We start from the raw sequence: 22,619 nt of genomic DNA, 5'->3' as shown, positions 1-22,619 counted from the left end.
CATGTTCATGCATTCAATAATTTAATCATGTGCATTGAGAAAAACAAAAGAAAAAAAGTATAAGAGAAAAAAAAAAAATATATATATATATATATATATATATATAAAATAAAGGAGAAAAAAAAAAGAAAAAGAGCAAATAATAAAAAGGGGACAAAATTCCCCAAAGTAAATGGTGAAAGCAATTCATATGTACTGTACTCAAAATTAGGATGCATGAATATGTGAAAAATATGGTTAATGGATAGTTAGGTTTTGTATTTTGATTACATGGATTGTCTTAAGTTAGGTGAGAAGTTTAGGTTAATTAAGGATTCAGATTTTAGTCCACTTGACCAAATACAATTCTACCTTGACCCTAACCCCATTACAAACCTTAAAAGACCTCGTGATATGTGTATTTGTGCATCAAATTTATGTTGATTGATAGAAGAAGAGAAATTCTTAGAAAGTAAGGTTAGTAGAGAATTTAGAGAATCGAACCTTAAACAGTTGAGTGATTAGAGTATATACACTTCCGGTGAAGGTTCGAGGCTCGATTCTTTGTTCCCGGCTTTCATGAGCTATTTTCTTCTTGCAAGTCTATTTGTACTTCATTTTTATGACTTGAATTAGTGAAATCCAGTTCATATTTGTTCTTGAAAGGTTTATTTACTTTTCACCAAGTTGGTAGAAATATTTTGCATGTAGTTGCATTCATATAGATAGGTTGCATTACATACTTTCTACCATTCCTCTTCACTCTTATAGTTTCTCTTGAGCTTAGCATGAGGACATGCTAATATTTAAGTGTGGGGAGATTTGATGCACCACTATTTTGTGGTACATTTTGTGCTTAATTGAGTGGATTATATCCACTATACTCACACTTACTCATTGAATTCGCATGTTTTACATTTGCCTTCCTAATTATGTGCTATGATTGGAAACATGCTTCTTTGGTCTTAAATTTGCTATGTTTAATCCTCTCTTATTACCATTCGATGCCTTGATATGTGTGTTAAGTGATTTCAGGATTTATAGGGCAGGAATGGCTTCGAGGATGGAAAGGAAGCATGCAAAAGTGGAAGGAATACAAGAAACTGAAGGAACTGTTAAAGTTGTCCAGTCTGACCTCTTTGCACTCAAATGGTCATAACTTGAGCTACAAAAGTCCAAATGAGACGCTTCTAGTTGCGTTGGAAAGCTAACATCCGGAGCTTCGCAACGATATATAATTTTCCATAGCTGCCCCAAAGATAGGCGATGCACACGCGTGGATCACGCGCACGTGTGACCTGGAGAAAATTCAATCCACGCGTGCTGGACGTATCAGAGGCGATTTCTGGGCTATTTCTAACCCATTTTTTAGCCCAGAAAATACAGATTAGAGACTATAAAGTGGGGGAATCGATTCATTCATCATACAACTTTCATATTCACAATTTTAGATTTTAGATGTAGTTTTCTAGAGAGAGAGAGGCTCTAGAAAACTACTTTTATTTATTCTAGTGCTTTGATTCATCTATTTCTCTTGTTAATTACTTATTTTTCCAATTTGGTTTATGAACCTTTCAATGTTAGATTTGATTTTATATTTAATGCAATTTGAGGTATTTCAGATTTATGATTTTTATTTAGCTTTTTACGTTCTTAGCTTGAATTGATTAATTGGTGACACTTGAGTTATCAAACTCCTTTGATGATTAGTAATTGGAATTTGCTGGTTGATTTGGATCCCTCTAAAGCTAGTCTTTCCTTAGAAGTTGACTAGGACTTGAGGAATCAAATTAATTAGTCCACTTGATTTTCCTTTATTTAGTAAGGGTTAACTAAGTGGGAGTAAAGAACAATTCTCATCACAATTGATAAGGATAACTAGGATAGGATTTCCATTTCTCATACCTTGCTAAGAGCTTTATTAGTCATTACTTTAATTCTTGCAATTTACTTTTCTTGTTTCTTATTCAAAAACCCCAAAAAGATAATCTTCCATAACCAATAATAAATACACCTCCCTGCAATTTCTTGAGAGACGACCCGAGGTTTGAATACTTCGGTTATAAATTTTATTGGGTTTGCTTAAGTGACAACCAAACTTTTGTACGAAAGGATTCTTTGCTGGTTTAGAAACTATACTTGCAACGAGAATTTATTTGTGAATTTCTTTACTAGCAGAAATCCACTCGTCAAAGAGTAAGGATTAATTTTTTATATGAATAAATAAAGGGATTTCAAGCTCTTCACTTGTGCGGCAAGAAAAATAATGAGAACAAAATTTGTAGTATAGATGAATTAGAGAGGATAAGATGAAGACTTGTGTTTAGAATTGAACATTAAGATTGCATTACATTGAAACTGAACTAAGGAATCAGTAGCATATACAAACCATATATATACATAGTGTTTTAATCATGCTGCACTACTATGATCTGCAGAAACTAATATTTAACTTATAACTCAATTCTAACTAACCAAACTGACCTAACCATAATAACTAATCTTAACATCTGATTTTGTACTCCTAATACTCCTTTAAACTCAAGTAAGGTTTTGAACACACTCAAAAGTTTGGATTTCAATTTGTTAAAAGTACTAGTAAATAAAGATTTAGCCAAGATATCTGCAATCTGATCTATCCTTGATATGTGAACAATGTGAAGAGAATTTGACCGAAACTTGTATCGAATAAGTTGCACATCTAATTGGAAGTGTTTAGTGCGATTATGCAGCATGAGATTAGCTATTAATGTAAAACCTGGTCAAACTATAATTAATTAAGTAATAAATTAAATGTGAGCAAGAATAGTTAGAAAATTTAGCAATTGTAATTTAAGAATTTAAATATAATATTTGAACTCAGTAAATTTTTCTGAGTGAGAAAGCATACTTTTCTGCGTAAAAATGTGCACTGAAAATTTGATCGGCAGTACCGGTTGAGATCTGTCCAATACTACAGTCGAGAAAATTAATTATGACTTATGAGTGAGAAAAGTTTAAAAGTTAAAAATTTATAATTGAGATGGTAAAAATAATTAAAACGCTAATTTTAAAAGTTTTGGCTTAAAGTTAGGCCAAACGGGCCATATATGTGAATAGGGTCCAAACCCAACATATAAATAGCCTTCATTAAGGCTATTTCAGCTCATTACAATACATAGAAAGGGAAAATGTAGCTGAAAAGAAGAGACGGGAAAGGAAGAACATGCCCTAGGTTACTATTCACTTGAAATTTCATTTGATCATAACTTTGGCTACAAAGCTCCAATCGACAAGTTGTTTATGACCACGCGTCGTCCTCGTCGAACTCTTCAAGTCTATCTAAGTAGGTGGTAAGAAATCTCGAAACTCATATCCAATTTTTAATTCTCTTTCAATTTCGTGTTTTGGGTTGAGTTTTGAGGAATATCTTGAATTTTAATATTTAGGGAAAGTTCAATTGTGAGTTCTAGCGAGATTTTAATCCAAAGCTACAAGAAATAAGGTAAGAGAACCTTTTTCCATTATTTATCCAAGTTTGAGTTGTGAATTTGGTATAAACTATGTGAAATCTTGTTATTAGATGGTATAGAACTTGTTGAGATTTTAGTTGGGGTGAAGTGAAGGTAACCTGGTGATTTTGGAGCGGAATTAGATCTGTGGATAACTTTGGTGTGGTGCGTGAACTTAGAACTCGCACAATTTAACCGGCAAGTGCACCGAGTCATCCAAATAATACCTCAGGTGAGTGAGGGTTGATCCCACGAGAATTTTCGGACGACTGAGCAAGCAATGGTTATCCTGTTGGACTTGGTCAGGCAAACAGTAAAAGAGGTTGTTGTTGAAAACGCATAAATAAAGACAATAAAGAAAGCAATAAAGATTTGGTGTAAAATCAATATAGGAAAAAAGTTAAGGTCTCAGAGATGTTTGTTTTTCCGGATCAAAACTTCTTACTAACTATTTTAATAATGAATGATTCATTCTATGGCAAACTGTAAGTGATTAAACCCTAATCCCTTAGTGATTTATTCTCCTATAATCCTCATCAAACGCCACTTTCGTGGTCATTCAATTCTGACCGGAGGGTGAAGTTCAGAGTGCTAGTTTATACCACAACGACCCTAATCACCCCAATCCCGGCTAGATAGATGTTGCATATCCCCATCAGGTTGTGTGATTAGCCATCTAGGAGGCGCATTCTCAAGCTGTAGTTCAAGCGAGATAACTCTCCCGAGAATCACAAGAACACATATAGCAAAAGGGTCATACTCCCGCTCCACCCAGTTTCATAAGATTAAGAACGAAAATAACACCTTAGAATTGAATCAAACATATATTAAAATAGAAGAATAATAATCTTAATCCATAAAAATAAACAGAGCTCCTAACCTTAAACCAGGAGGTTTAGTTGCTCATAACTTACAGAGAAAACAGGATTATGAAAAGTGCGGAAAGAAGAAGATCCTAAACCTAATTGATCTTTTTCTTTAAATACTAACCTAATAATAAACGCTAAATCTAAAAGATATTATTTGTAAATAAAGATTACAAAAAGAAAATAAAATAAAAAACTAGGAAATGCTAAATCCACTTGGAGGCTTCAAAGAGGTGTGAAACGGGCTGCTGCTGGCTTTCAACTACAAGACTAAGGAGGAGATGCGCGCTTCTGGTTGTGCCCCCTGCTGGCGTTGAATGCCAGGTGGACGTTCAGCGCCCAGGGAGGGTGTTGCCAGCATTTTCCTTTATTGCTCTATCCTTTTCTAAAATGCTCCGAATTTCACCTAAAACCATAAAAATACAAGAAAAACTCAAAGTAGCATCCAAAGGTGATTTTTGCACTAAAATCAAGTAAAAGTAAATAAAATCTAACTAAAAATAATATAAAAATAACTAGAAAAAGGGTATAAGATGCTCACGCATCAGTGTGACCCGGAGAAAACTTAAAGTGTTGGGTGTAAACCGCCGTCATTAAAGGTATGGTTTTAGTTTTATTTAGATACCGTATAATATAGTATGAAATCCTAAGCTAGATGTCCTTAGGATTAAGTTTGAATTGTGTATTTGGATGGATTTGATATGTGTAGATGATATGTTGTGGTAATTGATGATTTGGATGAGGATAGTGTAATGTTGCATAGTTGATGTTTTGTTGGAATTGGTGTTGGATAATATATATATAATGAGAATATTATTTTGTGTATTTTATGAATATTTTAAGAATATAATTATAATTTATAAATTATGTATAAACGTTAATCTGTAATTTTTTAATAATTTTTTATAATTTTTGTTATTATGAATATATTAAAGAATAAAAAAATAAATATTTTGATTTTTTAAAAATAAATATGTTGCGTATATTAATAAATAAATATTATAATAAAATAAATATGTATATATATATAAAATATATTGTTATTAAAAAAATAAATAATTTGATAAATAAAGATTATTAAATACTTTATTTAAAGTGATAAATGTTATTAAATATTATTAAATATTGTTATCGCTTAAATTTTTTTGTAAGAATTAAATATTTTATTCAATAAAAAAATAAAGATTTTAATTTTTTAATAAATAAATAAATAAGCTATGTTAAATATTTTAATAAATAAGATATTAAAATAAATATGTGAATATTTATTAAAATATTTATAAGGATTATTATTTAATTAATGTAACATATATCTTTGTTGATGCAACCTAACAGGAATTTGTTGGTGCGTAAACTGGATCCGCCACAGACGTGGAATCTGATGGTCGAAAACTACTTACGTGCCACGGGATTCTACCACGTCTCTCGGATTCGGGTCATAAGAGGATTTCACCCCTTATTAGCTGCTCTGGTTGAAAGGTGGAGGCCAGAAACCCACACCTTTGTATTGCTGACCGGTGAGGTTACAGTGACATTGGAGGATGTCGCTCATATATTTGGCCTACCCATTGATGGAGAGCCTGTGAGTGGATGGACAGATAGTAGTGGCGACTTCCTTCAAAGTCAGAGCGTAGCGATATTCGGTCGTGAACCAGTAGTCATTCATTCTTCGAAGTCCTATATAAAGCTGGGTTGGGTTCGACGTATCAGAGACGCAGATCCGTTGGACACTGAGGAGTCCATTAGGAGATACGTCAGATGTCAGATCTTCTGTTTGTTAAGGTCGACGCTTTTCACGGATAAGTCGACCGCATATGCCCATGCGAAATATCTACCATTGCTTCGCGATTTCGAGCGGATCCATACTTATAGTTGGGGGACAGCATGTCTCGCACATCTTTACAGAGCACTATGTCGTGCATCACGATATGATACAAAGGAGATGGATGGCCCTCTGAATCTGTTGTTTGTTTGGGCATGGGAGCGAATGCCGTGTATTGCTCTCGTACCGAGACAAACCCTTCCACCGGCTGAGATACCAATTGCCAAGAGGTAATAAGTCTTATTTTAATCATGTGTTATATTCACGATGCATGTTTGATTTATGGTGACTTATTTAAATTTTTTCAATTAACCATGTTTCAGGTGGAGTCATTCGAAACGGACCACAGCGTGGTTATCGAAGACCGTAAAGACATTCAGGCATGATATAGACTACATGCAGGAGGTAAATAGTTATTGTTCTTGTGATTCGTATTTCCAACCATTAATGTTAGGATTCTAATATACCAATAATACGTGGCAGTTTGAGTGGCAGTCGTACGACAGATTGATCATTCCCGACGAGTTGCATAGTCATCTTGAGGTGTGTGACATCATTGCTCCGTTGTTGTCGTTCGAATATGTCGAATGGCACCCTACGGACCGAGTGATGCGTCAGTTTGGGTATGCACAACCTCCTTCACCAGAAGCAAGGGATATTTCACTGGACTAGCATTGCATCGTTCTACATGGAGTGCAGCTTCATGACTGGACAGTTTTGTATGGGGGCATGGATAGTGGAGTGGGCCAACAGGCGAAATGGTCGATTGCGAGATCAGCAACCCCTTTGACCTGGGACTTTTACCAACGGTGGAGTACCAGGATTGGTACATGGGCTCGTACGGACATCTGCTGAGATTTTCGTACGGAGTAAGTAAATCCAGCACGCTTGCGTTCGTGAGTCTCGGCACTCTTCCACGTAAAAAGTTCATTTAACCTATAATATGTTGCTCGGACCAGCGCCAACATAGGTAGATTACGAGCATCCTTCAAAACTGAATTAATGCACTCGACAAGGTTCGTCGTCATATGGCCCCATCAATGTCCCTTGTCGAATGCCAATACCCAATGTTTGAGTCCGATGGCATCGCACCACCTGGCATATGCCTCGCCTCGCTCTTCCAACCTCTTATGGTTGATATTGTACTCCTCCATCGTTCTTGAATAGCCTATGTTGACAACAAGCTTTTGCAAGTGGGGGACTTTGAAGGCCCTTAAGAAGTTACTGTCGATGTGCCTTATACAAAACATCCACCATGCTCTTGGAGGTTGCCAGTCACCTCCGGAACGATTTACTGCTGCCCGTATTGACTCATGCCGATCTGAGATCATACTCATACCGTCTTTTCTAACAACATGCATTCGCAGATTCCTGAAAAAGAAGTGCCACGCATCAGCTGTCTCCCCTTCCACCAAGGCAAAAGCGATAGGCACAATGTTCTAGTTTCCATCTTGTGCAACAGTGACTAGAAGTGTACCATTGAATTTTCCGTATAGGTGTGTGCCGTCAACCTTAACTAGGGGCTTGCAATGCCTGAATGCCTAATGCATGGATTGAAACTCCAAAATACGCGATGAAGTATTTTTACACCTTGGGCCTCCTCATTCCCGTTGTACAGTGGTCGTGTTTCTATTTGAACAACTGAACCAGGCATCTTCTGCACCATGACTGAGAGCCACCATGGCAAGGCTTGGTAAGAATCCTCCCAACCACCGAAAACTTTGGCTATGGACTTCTGCTTTGCCAACCAAGCCTTTCGGTAACTCATGGTATAGTTGAACCTTGATTGGACTTTCACAATTATAGATTTCACCTTGATGGACGGGTCCGTCTCGACCAATGGCCTTATAGCCTCAGCAACTGTATCTGAGTCCAACTTGGAATGATCTTGTGAAATCGTTCTGATTGTGCACATGTGCCTAGCGTTGTATCTGCATATCTCTCAACAACCTTTTTTCCATATCAAGCTGGCTCGGATAAGCCAGTCGCACCCACACCCGTACATCTTGCATTTTGCATAGAACGTCTGTGGCTCAGACTCATACACATCATAGTCAACTCCTCTAGATATAGTGTAACTTCAAATTGCTACGACGACCGACTTTCTAGAACTATATTCCATTCCAATCCGGAACTCTCCGTTCTCAGGATCAGCAACGCCTACAAAAAGCTAAAATCATCGTTTATTGATCAATCCAAAGTATAAACTAACAAAAACTTATTATTTAGTCAACACGTACCTATGTTTGTATATTCCAGAAACTCGGGGGCATGCATGGCGTTGAGATCCAACTCACGCATAAAAGGTGGAACGTACATCGATTGACTGCTCGAGGGATGAACCACTACATTCTCCGCTGCTGCCTCAACTCCCACATCACCATCCTCATCTTCGTCGCCGGCTTCATAAGTGGCTTCAAAGTCCTCTTCGCTGTCACTATTCATTCCTTCGTACACTGCATTTCTATCATCATCTATATCTATATCATTTTGAACCACTACTGCCTCTACAGTTTCAAACTCAACATACAGCTCAATCTGTGGGTGTCGCATCTGAGTCTGCCAGTGAATTTGAAACATATTCTGCATACTCATTTCATCAGTGATCGGCATGGTATCAAACTGTATTAGACTACCAAAAACTACAACCGGATTCCGGTACAGAATTTTGTCCACTCTCATTAACGTACTGTTCTCCATGCTTTGACAGAGGCCGTTCTACAGCTCTATTAACGTCATGGTGCATGGAAATACAAACGAAAATAGATTCTGGCACACAAACCTCACTCTCTCATGAGTATTATGTATTATCTCACTGTTGCGATACACCACCAAGTTTGGGGTGTCCTCCATTACACTAACAACACACTCAAAGAACACTCAAAACACACTCAAATCTTATTCAGAATGCAAAATAGTATCGAGCTCTGCCTTATATAGAGGGGTGCATTTAACACGCCCCCACGTGTTGCCTGCCTCCGACAATCATGTTTTGACACGTGTCAGCGTGCCCCCGCGTGCTGACTCAGCACGCCCCCACGTGCTACTTGTGTGAACCAATCAAGCTTCGCCACATCAGCATGCCCCCCACGTGCTGTCCTAACGAGCCAATCAGCCTTTGTCACGTCAGCACACCTCCTACGTGCTGACTAAGCACGCCCCCCACGTGCTGCCTTGTTGGTTCAACCACACGGTGTCACGTGGCTTCGACGCCCCCATGTGCTTTAGATAACACGCCCCCTGCGTGTTGAGCTTTCATCTGACACGTCCACCTATATATAATACACAGAGTACCCCCATTTCCAGCCTTCAATATTTTCCATAACCAAATTATTGAGCCCATCTTCTTTTCTTTCTTCTTTAATTTTTCTGTCCTCCTATTCTTTGGTAATAATATGCTACTCCTAGAGGCCACATTGCATCACTATGATATTATAGGACTTGATTTCTTCAGAAGCTAGAAGTATTTTTATTATTTTTGTTTGGGCCTTTAGCCCATGATATAATTTTTCTTTTTTACAATTCTCATTAATCTTTTAGTTTCTCACTTCTATCATCTACCATTTTTAATAAATAATTATTGCAATTAGTATATATTCATTATTTATTTATTACTCATTTAAAATTATATATAAAAAGAATCAATAATCAATTGAATTTGCATTGATAATATCATTTTTTATATGATTTTTTGTATTATATTTTATATAAATTTGTTAAAAAAAAGTGACGTTATAAAAAAAATATTATTATCTCTTATAAATAAATTATTATTTTTTTCCTTCTCAAACCAATCTTCACTTCATTTGCTACAATCAAAGTTGTTTAGCCGCTTGATATTTTCTGTTTGTAGCGATTTTCTCTTCATATTTTTTTTATTGTAAACCGCTATACGTGTAACTGTGTAAGAGCGATTTCTGCTGGACTGAAATGGTATATAATTAGCTAGCGCGCGATTTACATAGTTTAAAAAAATGCACGCATATAAAGAATGTCAATTATTATATTTGCGCAATTTATCTTGAGAATTTATTTAAATACATAAATTACCCTTGATAATCTATTTCATTCGTTATTATTTAACAAAACAAGTAGAAAAAAATTGATGTTACTAATTTGCTATTATTTGCCATTCTTTTCTCCAAACATGAATATTTTGAGGGAAGAGTAAAGTACCAATTATGCCCCCAAATTTGTAAAACGCTGACAAAAATAACCCTAATATTTGATAACGACAATCATACCCTCAAAAAAGTTAAAAACGCTACAAATCTGTCCATCCGTGAGGAGAACCCTTCTCCATTTAACAGAGCTTGGTGATGTGACAAACGAAATTTCAACGTGGCCTCCGTATTAGGATCTCAATCCCTAATCTCCTTGTATCCCTATTCATGAAACCCTAATTGCCGAATTCAAATGAAATGATGAAGTTAACCTTTAGTGAAGCACCATATTTCGTCATTTCATTTGAATTGGGCAATTAGGGTTTCATGAATTAGGGATACAGGGAGATTAGGGATTGAGATCCTAATACGGAGGCCACGTTAGAATTCCGTTTGTCACATCACCAAGCTCCGTTAAACGGAGAAGGGTTCTCCTCACGGATGGGCATATTTGTAGCGTTTTTAACTTTTTCGAGGGTATGATTGTCGTTATCAAATATTAGGGTTATTTTTGTCAGCATCTTACAAATTCGGGGGCATAATTGGTAATTTACTCTTTGAGGGAACATAGAATAACTTGTAATGAAGCACTTGCCAGCTAATTAACCGGCACCTATACTTTAGAATTAGGAGAAAGTATGGAACCCAACTACAATTAAGTTCACATAAAATTAATAATTAAAAATTATTAAATAATTTAATAAATTTAATTAAATTATTATTTAATAATTTTTAATTATTAATTTTATATAAAATTAATTGTGTCTGAATTTTTAATTTATAAGAATAAATAAATTGAATGAAATCCAAATCATAAATTAATTGTATAATTTTTATTTTCTAAGATAAGTGTCTTAATTTTATATTTGAAATGATAAAATAATTTGAATTTATAATTTTTAAATTTAATATTATTATAAAAAGCAACAACTTTTTAAATATATGAGTATTTTAAATATTTAAAATTTAACTAATAATATGCAGTTATTTATATTTTTTTAAGGCAAATTGCATAAATAAATAAAGTAGAATTTAAAATTACTCAATTACAACATTTGGATAATTATATTTTTTGAATTTGATAAAGAAATAAAAGTTAAACAAAAAGATAAAGATTCAAATGGAATAAAAAAAAAAGATAAATTGAAATTGAAATAAAAACAAAAAGGATATATTGAAATTGAGTACAAAGAGAATCATTCTACTCTCTACCTAATTTCTTAACGCAAGAAAAAATGGGCTCCTTAACCTAACTTGTCAACGCCATAACTCCTCAATCTTCTATCTAATTTCTTGATGGAATAAAAGAGATTCATCAACCTACTATGATTTCATTACGAAACCAAAACAAAATTTTTAAACATTTAAATCCTTCTATACTACGACTACCCTCGTTTATGAAATATTTATAACCTCTTATGTTAAAATATAGAAAAGCTCTAAACTCACAAATATAAAGCCCAATCTAGTAATTAAATAAACAAAATTAAAATATATCAAATTAAATTAAAACATTCTAAAAATATAAACTAATATCCTTTAAATAAAAATATAAACTAATATCCTTTACGGATATTTAAAACATGTATTAAAACTTATTTTAATTATATAGATTATTATAGAATATAGAAATTTTAAAATTTATACATAAACTTTTATAAATTATCGCAATTTATACTTATATTAAATTGTAAATAAACGGTTAGAGACTAAAAGAGTTTTTACATAAAATAAATAGCAAATAAAAAACTACGTGGAAGGGAGTCGCGGATTCACATCCGTTATCTCATTCCATGTAGCTTTGGAAACTGAACCATGGGCATAGATCATGATTTTTTTTTTATTAATAAATGATGTTTATTTCCAACAACATAATACTACAAGTAATAGAAATAATAACCTTATTTTCTTCCTTCAATTTCTCACGATAATAATCAACATTCTTTTTTATGACAATCTTATATTGACGACCATATGAATATTTAGTCGACTTTAACTATATATTTTTATTAGATTTATATTTTGAAAATATAATAAATAAATAAATATAATCTAATTATAAAAATAAAATAAAGTCAACCAACAAACTTTAATCTGAGAAAAAGAGATATAAAATAAAGTAGGATGTATAATAAATTTAAAACATTTTTTCTTTTTATCTATTAATTTTTTTGTTACGAGATCAAATTTTATTAAATTAAACTCAGTTTACATTGGCAGTATTTGTGATTCAATTTAATTATCTGACTTTAATTTGAATAAAAACTCAACTATATATTCTGAATAAAATCAATATCAGTTTGATTCGATTTTTTTTGAAAATTTTCTAAAAAAATAAACAAATGTATATAAATTTGATAAGCCTATTTGATTTTTTATGTTGACTTTTATAAATATAAGACAAAATCTTATTATCTAATGTTTTTTATAAAAGGTGAAATTAAAATAATTAATGTTTTTTATTTTCAATCTTTTGTCTTCTAAAAATAAAAATATTTATTTTTTGTAATTAGAATATATATAGTTGAGTTTATTAATGTTTTTTTTTTATTTTCAAAATCAAATTAAACTGAATAAAAAAATTTAATGGATAAAGAAAAGTTGTTTTAACATCATTATACATTATCCTACTTTATTTTATATCTATTTTTATCAAATTTGTTAGAAAGTAAGAGAGAAGAGTAGAAAAAGGTTTTTTGTCTATTTAAGTTGTGTAGAATGATACGATATAAAAAAGTATTTATAAGTATTAAGAAAATCAAAATAATAAATATATAATATCTTATAATAAATATTCAAATATGTTAAATAATTCTAATAAAAACTAATTCATCCTAATATATTCTAATAAAATTAAAGTTTATTAATTGATTTTATTTTATTTTCATAATTAGATTATATTTATTTATTATATTTTTAAAATATAAATCCAACAAAAATATATAGTTAAAGTCAACTAAATATTCATATGCCCATCTATATAAGATTGTAATAAAAAAGGAGATTGATAATTATCATAAAAAATTGAAGGAAGAAAATAAGGTTATTATGACTATTAATATGTAGTGTTATGTTGTTGAAAATAATCACCATTTATGCTTATAGTTCAGTTTCCAAAGCTACACGGAATGAAATAATAGATATGAATAAACTGAGATCCTTTAGGTAGCGTTTGGAAGAGAGATAGAGATTAAAAGACTAAGATTAAGAAATAAAAATTAAAATAAATTTTAATATTGTGTTTGGTGTAATGTTTAAGATAGAAATTGAAATAAGAATAAAGCTCTAATTTAATTTACACAAAAAATAAAGTTAGAATTAATTAATTGAAATGAAAATATTTTAAGTAAAAAATGTTATTAAAGTTTTAGTCACTATCTTCAAAGATTTCAGTCTCCTATGTCTCTACTTTTTGAAATACTGAAATACTAAAATTTTAGTACCAACAAACGTGATATTAAATTCTAAGTCCCAATACCTTAAAATAAAAGCATTTTACATCAAATAAGTTTAAGATGAAAATGTACCTATTATTCAAAAATTGTACTCGAATAATTTTTAGTTCTATTTTATTTATTTATATAATTTGTCTTATTTTTTAATTTTTTTAATTAATAAAATATAATTATTAACATTTTCTAAATAATAATAATTTAACAACTTCAAAATAAGTAAACAACAACATAATAATAATAATAATTCCACATACGGGTGTCCATCAAAATTAAACAAGTGCGCACAATCACAATTCCTCAAGCAACAAAAGAATTATAATTATAATTATAATTATAGATAAATAGAAGATGAAAATAGATTATTCAAAATTCAAAAATAAAAATATATGATTTGAAAAAGATTAGATGATAACTGAATAATCGAAGATAGATTTTTAATCAGTTGGATAAACTTTATCCGCCAAATAATTCAACTATAAATAAGAGCTATTCTTCTTTAGTGTTCATCAGTTTTGACTAATTGCTTGTGTTACCTAGTACAATAATGGCGGGTGGTTTCATAAAGAAGGGGTCTTTCGAGAAGAATTATCCCGAAAAACTCACTTTCAGAGTCTTCATAACTTGTGTCACCGCTGCATTTGGAGGTCTTATCTTTGGATATGACTTAGGCATTTCAGGTACATATATCTATTTTATGTTAATAGTTTATAAAATCAAAGAGTTGATGATGATCCATGTTTTTGTGATGCTAAATGAATATTATAGGTGGAGTCACCTCCATGGATCCTTTTTTGAAGAAATTCTTCCCTGATGTGTACGCAAAGGAGCACAACATTAAGCCCACTGATAACCAATATTGTAAATTTGATAGCCAAGTGCTCACACTCTTCACTTCCTCTCTTTATTTGGCTGTTCTTGTGGCCTCAATCTTTGCATCTAAGGTAACTCGAGCCTTCGGTAGGCGCCTCACTATGATCTCCGGCGGTGTTCTCTTTCTCGCCGGTGCAGTTTTGAACGGCTTCACCCAGCAAGTTTAGATGCTTATTTTTGGCCCATGTTGCTAGGTTTTCTTTCTTTTGATTTTATTCTCGGCTGGTTTTGAACGCTGGTTGATATTCCAATACGTCAGTTAGTTAACATTCGATCCCCTCTGGAAGACTAAAAGAATTTCGCTTTTCTGAAAAAAGGAAACTTACGGAAGCATCTATCTCTATCACGCACTTCAATCCGCACATGATTCCTCTTTCTATACTCAATTACGTAAGAGTCCAACTAGCTCGTCTCTGTCTGGCAGTTTAAGCCTTGGCCCACCAGCTTCTTTTCAATCCAGGAGCTGCATGATAAGAAAGCGCCAATCAGGTACTACTAATAATAATAATTATCTGCATGATGTTTCTTCTTAATTCATAATAATCATTACATGTTTTTATTCGTTCATAGTCTGTGCCGATCTACGTGTCCGAGGTTGCTCCATACAAATACAGAGGAGCACTTAACATGTTGTTTCAATTGGCAATCACCATTGGCATTTTTGTTGCCAATATTCTGAACTACCTTTTTGCCAAGATGGAGAACGGCGAAGGGTGGCACTATAGTTTAGGTTTGGCAGGAGTCCCTGCAATAATAATCATCATCGGTGCAATGTTTCTTCCTGACTCTCCAAACTCGTTGATCGAGCGTGGACAAGCTGAGAAGGCCAAGGAGGAACTAATCAAGATTCGTGGAACCAATGATGTTGACGAGGAGTTTAAGGATCTTGTTGCTGCCAGTGAAGCCTCCAAACAGGTCAAGCATCCTTGGTCTTCTTTGCTCAAAAGTGAGTACAGGCCTCACCTCACCATGGCCATAGCCATTCCCTTTTTCCAACAATTCACTGGCATGAATGTCATCACATTCTATGCTTCCCTTATGTCTTCCATGATTACCGGAGGTTGTAACGCCCTTGCCACCCTTGTTTCCATCTTTACTGTTGACAAAGTTGGCAGACGAAAACTTTTTCTGGAAGGTGGTGCTCAAATGTTTATCTGTCAGGTATATTAATTACATGTGTTTCATTAACTAAAATAAAAATTTCTTTATTAATATTATTATTGGTATATATATAAGTTTAATTTGTTGTGTATGTCTGTGTGTAAAGCTTGTGATCGCAGCTGCAATAGGTAGCAAATTTGGAACAGATGGAAACCCTGGAGTTCTTCCCAAGTGGTTTGCCCTAACTGTTGTGGTATTCATATGTGTCTATGTGGCGGGATTTGCATGGTCGTGGGGTCCACTAGGATGGTTGGTACCTAGTGAAATATTCCTGCTTGAAGTTCGATCGGCAACTCAGAGCGTCAACGTTTCGGTTAACATGATCTTCACCTTTGCTATTGCCCAAGTTTTCACTTCAATGTTGTGCCATATGAAGTTCGGGCTCTTCATCTTCTTTGCATTCTTTGTCATTGTTATGAGTATCTTTATCTACAAGTTCTTGCCAAAGACAAAGGGTATTTCCATTGAAAAAATTTCTCTTGTGTGGAAGAATCATCCTTATTGAAACAAATTCGTCAAGTTCTCTGCTCAAAAGAACAAAATTATTGTGCCAAATTCTCAAGTTTAGGATTCCATAAATATTCTTATCTTTTCTATTGTTTAGTTTACTGTTTATTATTGGTATAGGTTTGTTTTTGTCTGGTTGTTATTGCTTCTTTGATATTTTATGAATCTTAAGAAAATTTTATAAATCCTTACTATTATCTAAATTATTTGGTGTGAATTGTTTCAAGTTTCAACTCAGTAATTTGAATAATTATTGTTGATTTTATTTAGTCTAAATTTTAAATTTTGTATATTTTAAATCAACTTGAACATTTCAAATGTATAAGTATAAGTAGTTACTTTTTATTTATTAACATTAGGTAATATTTTTCTGTAAAATTATTTTAAAATTTTTTTATGAAAAGTTTAGAATTTAATATTTAAAATTTAAGATTTATAATAGTGGTATCTAACGTACCGTTGTAGTTAAAAGCTCTTCTTTATAAGAGATGTCAAATTATGAAATTCTTTTTTTTTTTTTTGCAGTGATAGATACTTTACTTGAATATCTCGGAGATAGTATCTCTTTAATATAAAATTGCTTCTATATTAATATTACAAATTTACTAGTATAATTTAAAAAATATAATGTAAATGAATTAATTTAAATAACATCTAAATTTATATTTTCTAAAATAAATGTTCTAATTCTATATTTGAAATGATAATAAATTAAATTTATGATTTTTTAAAATTTAAAGTTTGTTATAAGCCTAAACAATAAAAAATTTCTAAATATATATATATATATATATATATATATATATAAGTATTTTAAATTTTAAATATTTAAAATTTAAATAGTAAAATATAATTATTTTTTAAATCATTTAATAATAATTAATTGCTCATTTGATTAGTATTAAAAAATTATTAAGTGAATTGATTTTTAGAGTGAAATTTTTTTAGTATTAAGATAAATTAGAACATAAGTGACTAGAGTCATATACCACACAATGATTAAACAATGAATATGTTGATGTTTTAAGAGTACGTGGCTACTCTAGAGAATAATATTAAGATGATCTGACTTAATATATATATATATATATATATATATATATATAGTGCACTAGGATAATATAAAAATAATACTACCTATAATATTTTACTAGATCTTACTTGTTCTTATTTTTTGAATAGATATATATTTGTTTTTTTTTAAAAGATATATTTTTAGAATTTGTTTGGGCGTTATTTTAAAAAATATTTTTTTAATGATATTTTTTTAAATTTTTTTTACAAAAGTTTGTTTTTATTAGTTTATGATGTATTTAACATTATTAATTTTAGAGCGTAAATAACATTCTTGCTATCTTAATATTTCAAGAGTCTAGAAGTAGTTAATGAGTTATATATAGTCTTCCAATACTCAATTAAAAAGTTTCAGGTTGAAAAAAAAAAATTAGAGGTAGACATGTTTTGATTGAAAAAAAATTAAAAATTTTTAGCATACTGGATCCATTAGATCAATAGATGTGGACCCCACGATAAAGATGGAACGATTCTGATTGGGAACAGGCATGTTCCATTGGGAACACATTATCTCCTCCTCACTACTTTCCTTTTCCTGAAGCCGATTCTGATTCGGAGCCCTCTCACTCACACATCTCTTCTCACTCTCTCTGGAATTCCGGCGAAGATAGAGTCCGATCGGAAGAGGAAGAAGTCTCCGGTGGTGCCGGCGGAGCAGAAGGAGAAGCATAAGCAGCATTTGAAGAAGACGAAGAAGATGTCGTCGTCTAGCAACAGGCACGGTGGTGATGGAGGTGAGGTTAGGGCATCGCACATACTGGTGAAGCACCAAGGTTCGAGGCGCAAGGCGTCGTGGAAGGATCCAGAAGGCCAGGTCATCAAAAACACCACCAGAGACAGCGCCGTCTCTCAGCTAAAGGCCTTCCGTGACGACATCGTTTCTGGCAAAGCCAAGTTTGAGGACATCGCCTCTCGCTTCTCCGATTGCAGCTCTGCCAAGCGCGCCGGGGATCTCGGTCAGTCCCTCTCTTCTTCGTATAATTCCAAATTTAACCAGAAAAATATCTATTTACTTAGTAGAGGAAGTGAAAAGCGTTGTTAACATTTCCTATTATGTTTAGATCTTCCTTGAGTAATTAGGTATCATTATGAATTGTCGTTGTTCACTCTGCAATTTGTTATTTGTTATCAACTTATCACGATAATAAGGAAGTATAATTGAGTTTAGGAAGTGAGATTGTTTATCCTAATTATATTAGGGATTAGCTATTCTCGAATGATTGCCCTAAGATGGATGGATAATTTGATACCATAAGAATGTGTGTTAGTACTCTTGATTTGCGGTGTCTTTACTCTTTAGCATCCAGTGGTACCCGACGCCTTCCCTCGTGAGAATTGAATCTTTTCTGATTTTAGAAACGTTTTATTTCGAGTATTCAAGCATACGGGCTCTGGCATTGCATTGTATGAATCTTTTGCCATGTGTGGTTAGTGGTTACTACTGAGAGACTTTAAAGTCAGCTCAAAATGCCATGCCACTGGTCTAACTATTTTGAATTTGGTAGCTGATTGTAACTAATTTGAAGTACTGTGCAAAAGGCATGGTTTGCTTGTTTGATTGTTGATGTTTTAACGGAACCTCAGACTTAAACTTCTAAAGTTTTTCATTCACACCTACACGCATACATAAGCTCACTACAGCGACTTCCATAAATGGAGAATTTTTCTTTTTTAAACTCTTCTACTTGTGTTGAATTTAGAATAAAATCAGTCTGATTTTCACCTGTCAAAGTAATATGTTCTATCTTCTCTCTACATGGGGAATATCGAACCCCCCTAATGGAACAAAGCTAAGCTGTTATTGTTCTCTAATCTCTACAAAGTGTGATTATGATATGATTTCTTGTCATTGTACAGAACACAGACTAAAAGAGTTTATATCTGACAACATATATTGCTAGAATTCAATTTACAAAGCCTGTGGTTGAATGATCTTTAAATTGCATAAATTTGTCAAGTATGTATTATGCGGTAGTTATTGTTACCAGTTTTCAATTTTTCATGATTGCATATCCCCATCCCTCTGACCATCTTCTATTTCCATGTTTTAGACTTGGATCCTTCTGTCAATATTTGCATTTGTATCTAATTTTGCAAATCTGAGCGAGTCAATCGGTTTCTTGGAAGCAGGTCCTTTTGGCCGTGGCCAGATGCAGAAGCCTTTTGAAGAAGCAACTTACGCTCTGAAAGTTGGTGAGATAAGCGACATAGTGGATACTGATAGTGGAGTTCATATAATCATGAGAACAGGTTGATTACTGCATGGACCATGGAGTAATTTTGTGTTGCTCCTCCTGCTTGGAGAGAACAGATTACATCTTTTTCTAGATTGGTGCGAGTATTGTTCATCTGGAATTTTCTTAACCTACAAATATTTTAGACATGGCATAGCCAGTGACCTTGTATGATTCATGCTTTATTGTTTTCTCTGTAATTGGAAGTTGTATGCGTAACTTTGGATGGTTGAATGCTGACAGTGACATGACATTTGTACTCTCTTTTCCGCGACTAGCGGCCGTGAACTATATTATATACAAGTATAATATACTATAACAAAAATTCTCATTGCAATTTCAGCATGATTGAATGGATTTGAATATTAGTTTAAATTATTCTTTGTTTTTTCTCAGACTAACTTTTTGCTGAGTTTATTAGGTTTTTATTTTTATTTCTTCATTTAATAATAAATTTCATAGGAAGTACTATGAGTGTTCATGGTCCGGCCCGAAGACCTGGCCTGGCCCGAACTTTTTAGGGACTAATTTGGTGTGATTTCATCGGGTATAGGATCGGGTAAGAGTCTTAAAAATAGATCCAGTCATTATTTCGGGTCGGGTCCGTGCCATGGCTCGAATCGCCCGAATTCGGCCCGGTAGTCCGGTCATCATACACAATTAATATTTTATTTTGTGTTATTATTTATTAGTGATGGATGATGACTATTCTTATGTGAAATTTAAGTATTGTAAAGTGTAAACTTTAATATTTTGTGTTATTAGTCATTATAAGACAATAAGTTAATGTTTTATATTTAAAATGCATAAAACTTTAAACTAATGCATAATATTGTGTTATTTGTATTGATTTAAATATTTGGTGTTATTAGACAATATTAGTATTTATTATGGTTATGCTTTAATTTTAGTGAAGAGTTGGTTCTTATTATATTTTTTCAAGTGAATTTTACCATGTCCAATAATGGTTGGAATTTTGAAAATTTAGATATTTTCATATGCTAGCTTACAAGAAAGTAATGTGAATAGTCCGGTTTTTATCTGGTATAATCGTGGCCCGAAAGTGTGTAGGTTTTATCGGATTTAGGACCGAGTTCGGATCTAATAAATATGTCCGTATATATTTCAGACCGAATTTAGGTCATATCAAACCTGATTTCACCCGATCCATGAACACCCCTAAAAAGTTAAGTATTGTTGCCGCAACTAACAAATAAATATGCAATCAAATATGTATTTTTTAATTTCTTAACAAATGTAATATATTTATAATAGTTACTACAATAAATGGAGCTGATAAAGAAACTTGGATGGAAACACATAAGAAGTATTCGTCGAAAGGATCAAAGGGATCAAAGTGGCGAGAAGCAAGAAGCAAGAAGCGTGGTGGCCATGAAATTTGTCCTACAATCATGATTACTAAAACAAAATAAGTTTGTTGAAAAATCTTAAATAAATAAAGGCTGTTGTTTTAAAAAATATTCTAACGTACTCTTAAGTTTATTTAATCATGTTAGATATTAATTAAAAATTTATCAAAGTACTATTATCAAATGTATTATATTCAAACATTCTCATCACAAATAATTTTTAATTTATTTTATTAAATATAATTATTATAAAATAAATTCATTTTAAGAGGACAACATAATTTAACCACTTTCAAAAAAAATAAATGATATCGGAAACTTATTTAAAAATTTAAAAATTTAAATTTAATACATTAGACAAATAGTTTTTTAGGGAATTTTTACTTGAAATTATTTTTTTTTATTACTTTTTTGAAACTTTGTACTAAAAAATGAGTACATATAATCATCACAATAACTTACTAATAATATAGATAAAGAAAACGAGTACATATCATTATCATCAAAATAAATAACCTAATAACAATATAGACAAATAAAATAATTTTCTCCTATTGAAATTATTATCATTAAATAAGTGTAAACAAAGAATTTCTCAAGCAATACAATAATTCTAATTATATATAAATATATAGATAAATAGAAAATAAAAACATCTGGATGATTAAATATATGTATTTAATTTAAAATTTGTTATGATAAGTGAATAATTGAATAGAAAAATTTAAATAGATAAAATAGATAATTTCACAACAATTCATTGGGAAAAATACATCTACCAAGAAAGTTGGTTAACAAGATTACTAATTATATTTTTTTTTAAAATATATAAAATTTAAATTTTTAACTCATTTATTGTGTATTTATTAAAATAAAATATTTTAAAAATTTGATAATAAATTAATAACTTCAATATGTATTCTTAGACTCAATGTTAGTCAAATAATTTTTTCTCTTTTAGGTGACTAGTATAGTTTAACGAACTTTTTAGTAAGTTTATGATTTTGTTTTTGAAAGAGAATATCAACTAGTTATTTTTTTAACATATACAGGCGGCTTTTTTATAATTTTAGAATAAATTTACCAATAGTTTAAAGAATAAATATTAAACATCAACTTTTAAATGATTAACATTAGCAATTTTTTAATTGCAAAATTATTTTTATCCTATTTTTAGATAATTTAATTAGAATTTAAAGTTAAAATTTAACATTTAAGATTAAAAATTTAAAATATATGATAAAATAATAATTTAAAAAAAATAATCAACATTAAATAAAAAATAATTAATTTTTTAATTGAACTTTAATTTAAAATTTCATAAAACAAAGTAACAAAACCAGGAAAACATTCAAATGTTTATATGTAATCGTTAACAGAGTGCGGTGCGCCATCTCAGTGGAACAGTATGGAATGTGACTTCTTGTTGTTGGTTGATTTTGATTAAGTCTAAAGTCTTTTGAGGTTTGACCAAACTAATAAAAACAGTGAGAATTCTTCTTTTCTGTCTGCCCAACCACATGTTAATTAAATGATATCAAAGTCACCAAAAAAATTAAATGATATCAAGAATACATTTATCTGACTTTTAGAATTTTCTTAGAAAGGGGCAGTATTATTTTTCATT

The 22,619-nt window shown here is 31.8% G+C and overlaps 3 protein-coding genes and 1 pseudogene across 3 annotated transcripts; 3 read left to right on the top strand and 1 right to left on the bottom strand.

Moving 5' to 3' along the window:
- Positions 1-7,195: 7,195 nt before the first annotated feature.
- Positions 7,196-8,073, bottom strand: LOC148563413 (uncharacterized). The gene is made up of 2 exons (XM_088486795.1): positions 7,749-8,073; positions 7,196-7,563 (listed from the first exon to the last, which is right to left on the bottom strand). The coding sequence occupies exons 1-2, from the start codon at positions 8,071-8,073 to the stop codon at positions 7,196-7,198; spliced, it is 693 nt and encodes a 230-aa protein (XP_088342921.1).
- Positions 8,074-14,320: 6,247 nt separating this feature from the next.
- Positions 14,321-14,813, top strand: LOC110271768 (sugar transport protein MST8 pseudogene; annotated as a pseudogene).
- Positions 14,814-15,258: 445 nt separating this feature from the next.
- LOC107641707 (sugar carrier protein C-like) lies at positions 15,259-16,312 on the top strand. Its single transcript, XM_021123071.2, has 2 exons — positions 15,259-15,807; positions 15,914-16,312. Exons 1-2 carry the CDS (start codon positions 15,274-15,276, stop codon positions 16,310-16,312), a joined length of 933 nt encoding a protein of 310 aa, XP_020978730.1. The 5' UTR covers positions 15,259-15,273.
- A 1,570-nt stretch (positions 16,313-17,882) lies between these two features.
- On the top strand, positions 17,883-19,959 carry LOC107642968 (peptidyl-prolyl cis-trans isomerase Pin1). Its single transcript, XM_016346490.3, has 2 exons — positions 17,883-18,344; positions 19,519-19,959. The coding sequence occupies exons 1-2, from the start codon at positions 18,086-18,088 to the stop codon at positions 19,641-19,643; spliced, it is 384 nt and encodes a 127-aa protein (XP_016201976.2). The 5' UTR covers positions 17,883-18,085; the 3' UTR covers positions 19,644-19,959.
- Positions 19,960-22,619: the final 2,660 nt, after the last annotated feature.

This window comes from Arachis ipaensis, chromosome B5 (assembly GCF_059453495.1).
Source record: "Arachis ipaensis isolate K30076 ecotype BB chromosome B5, ASM5945349v1, whole genome shotgun sequence".
Lineage (NCBI taxonomy): Eukaryota > Viridiplantae > Streptophyta > Magnoliopsida > Fabales > Fabaceae > Arachis > Arachis ipaensis.
The sequence above is the reverse complement of the archived record's forward strand: the minus strand, read 5'-3'. Positions and strand labels throughout refer to the sequence as shown.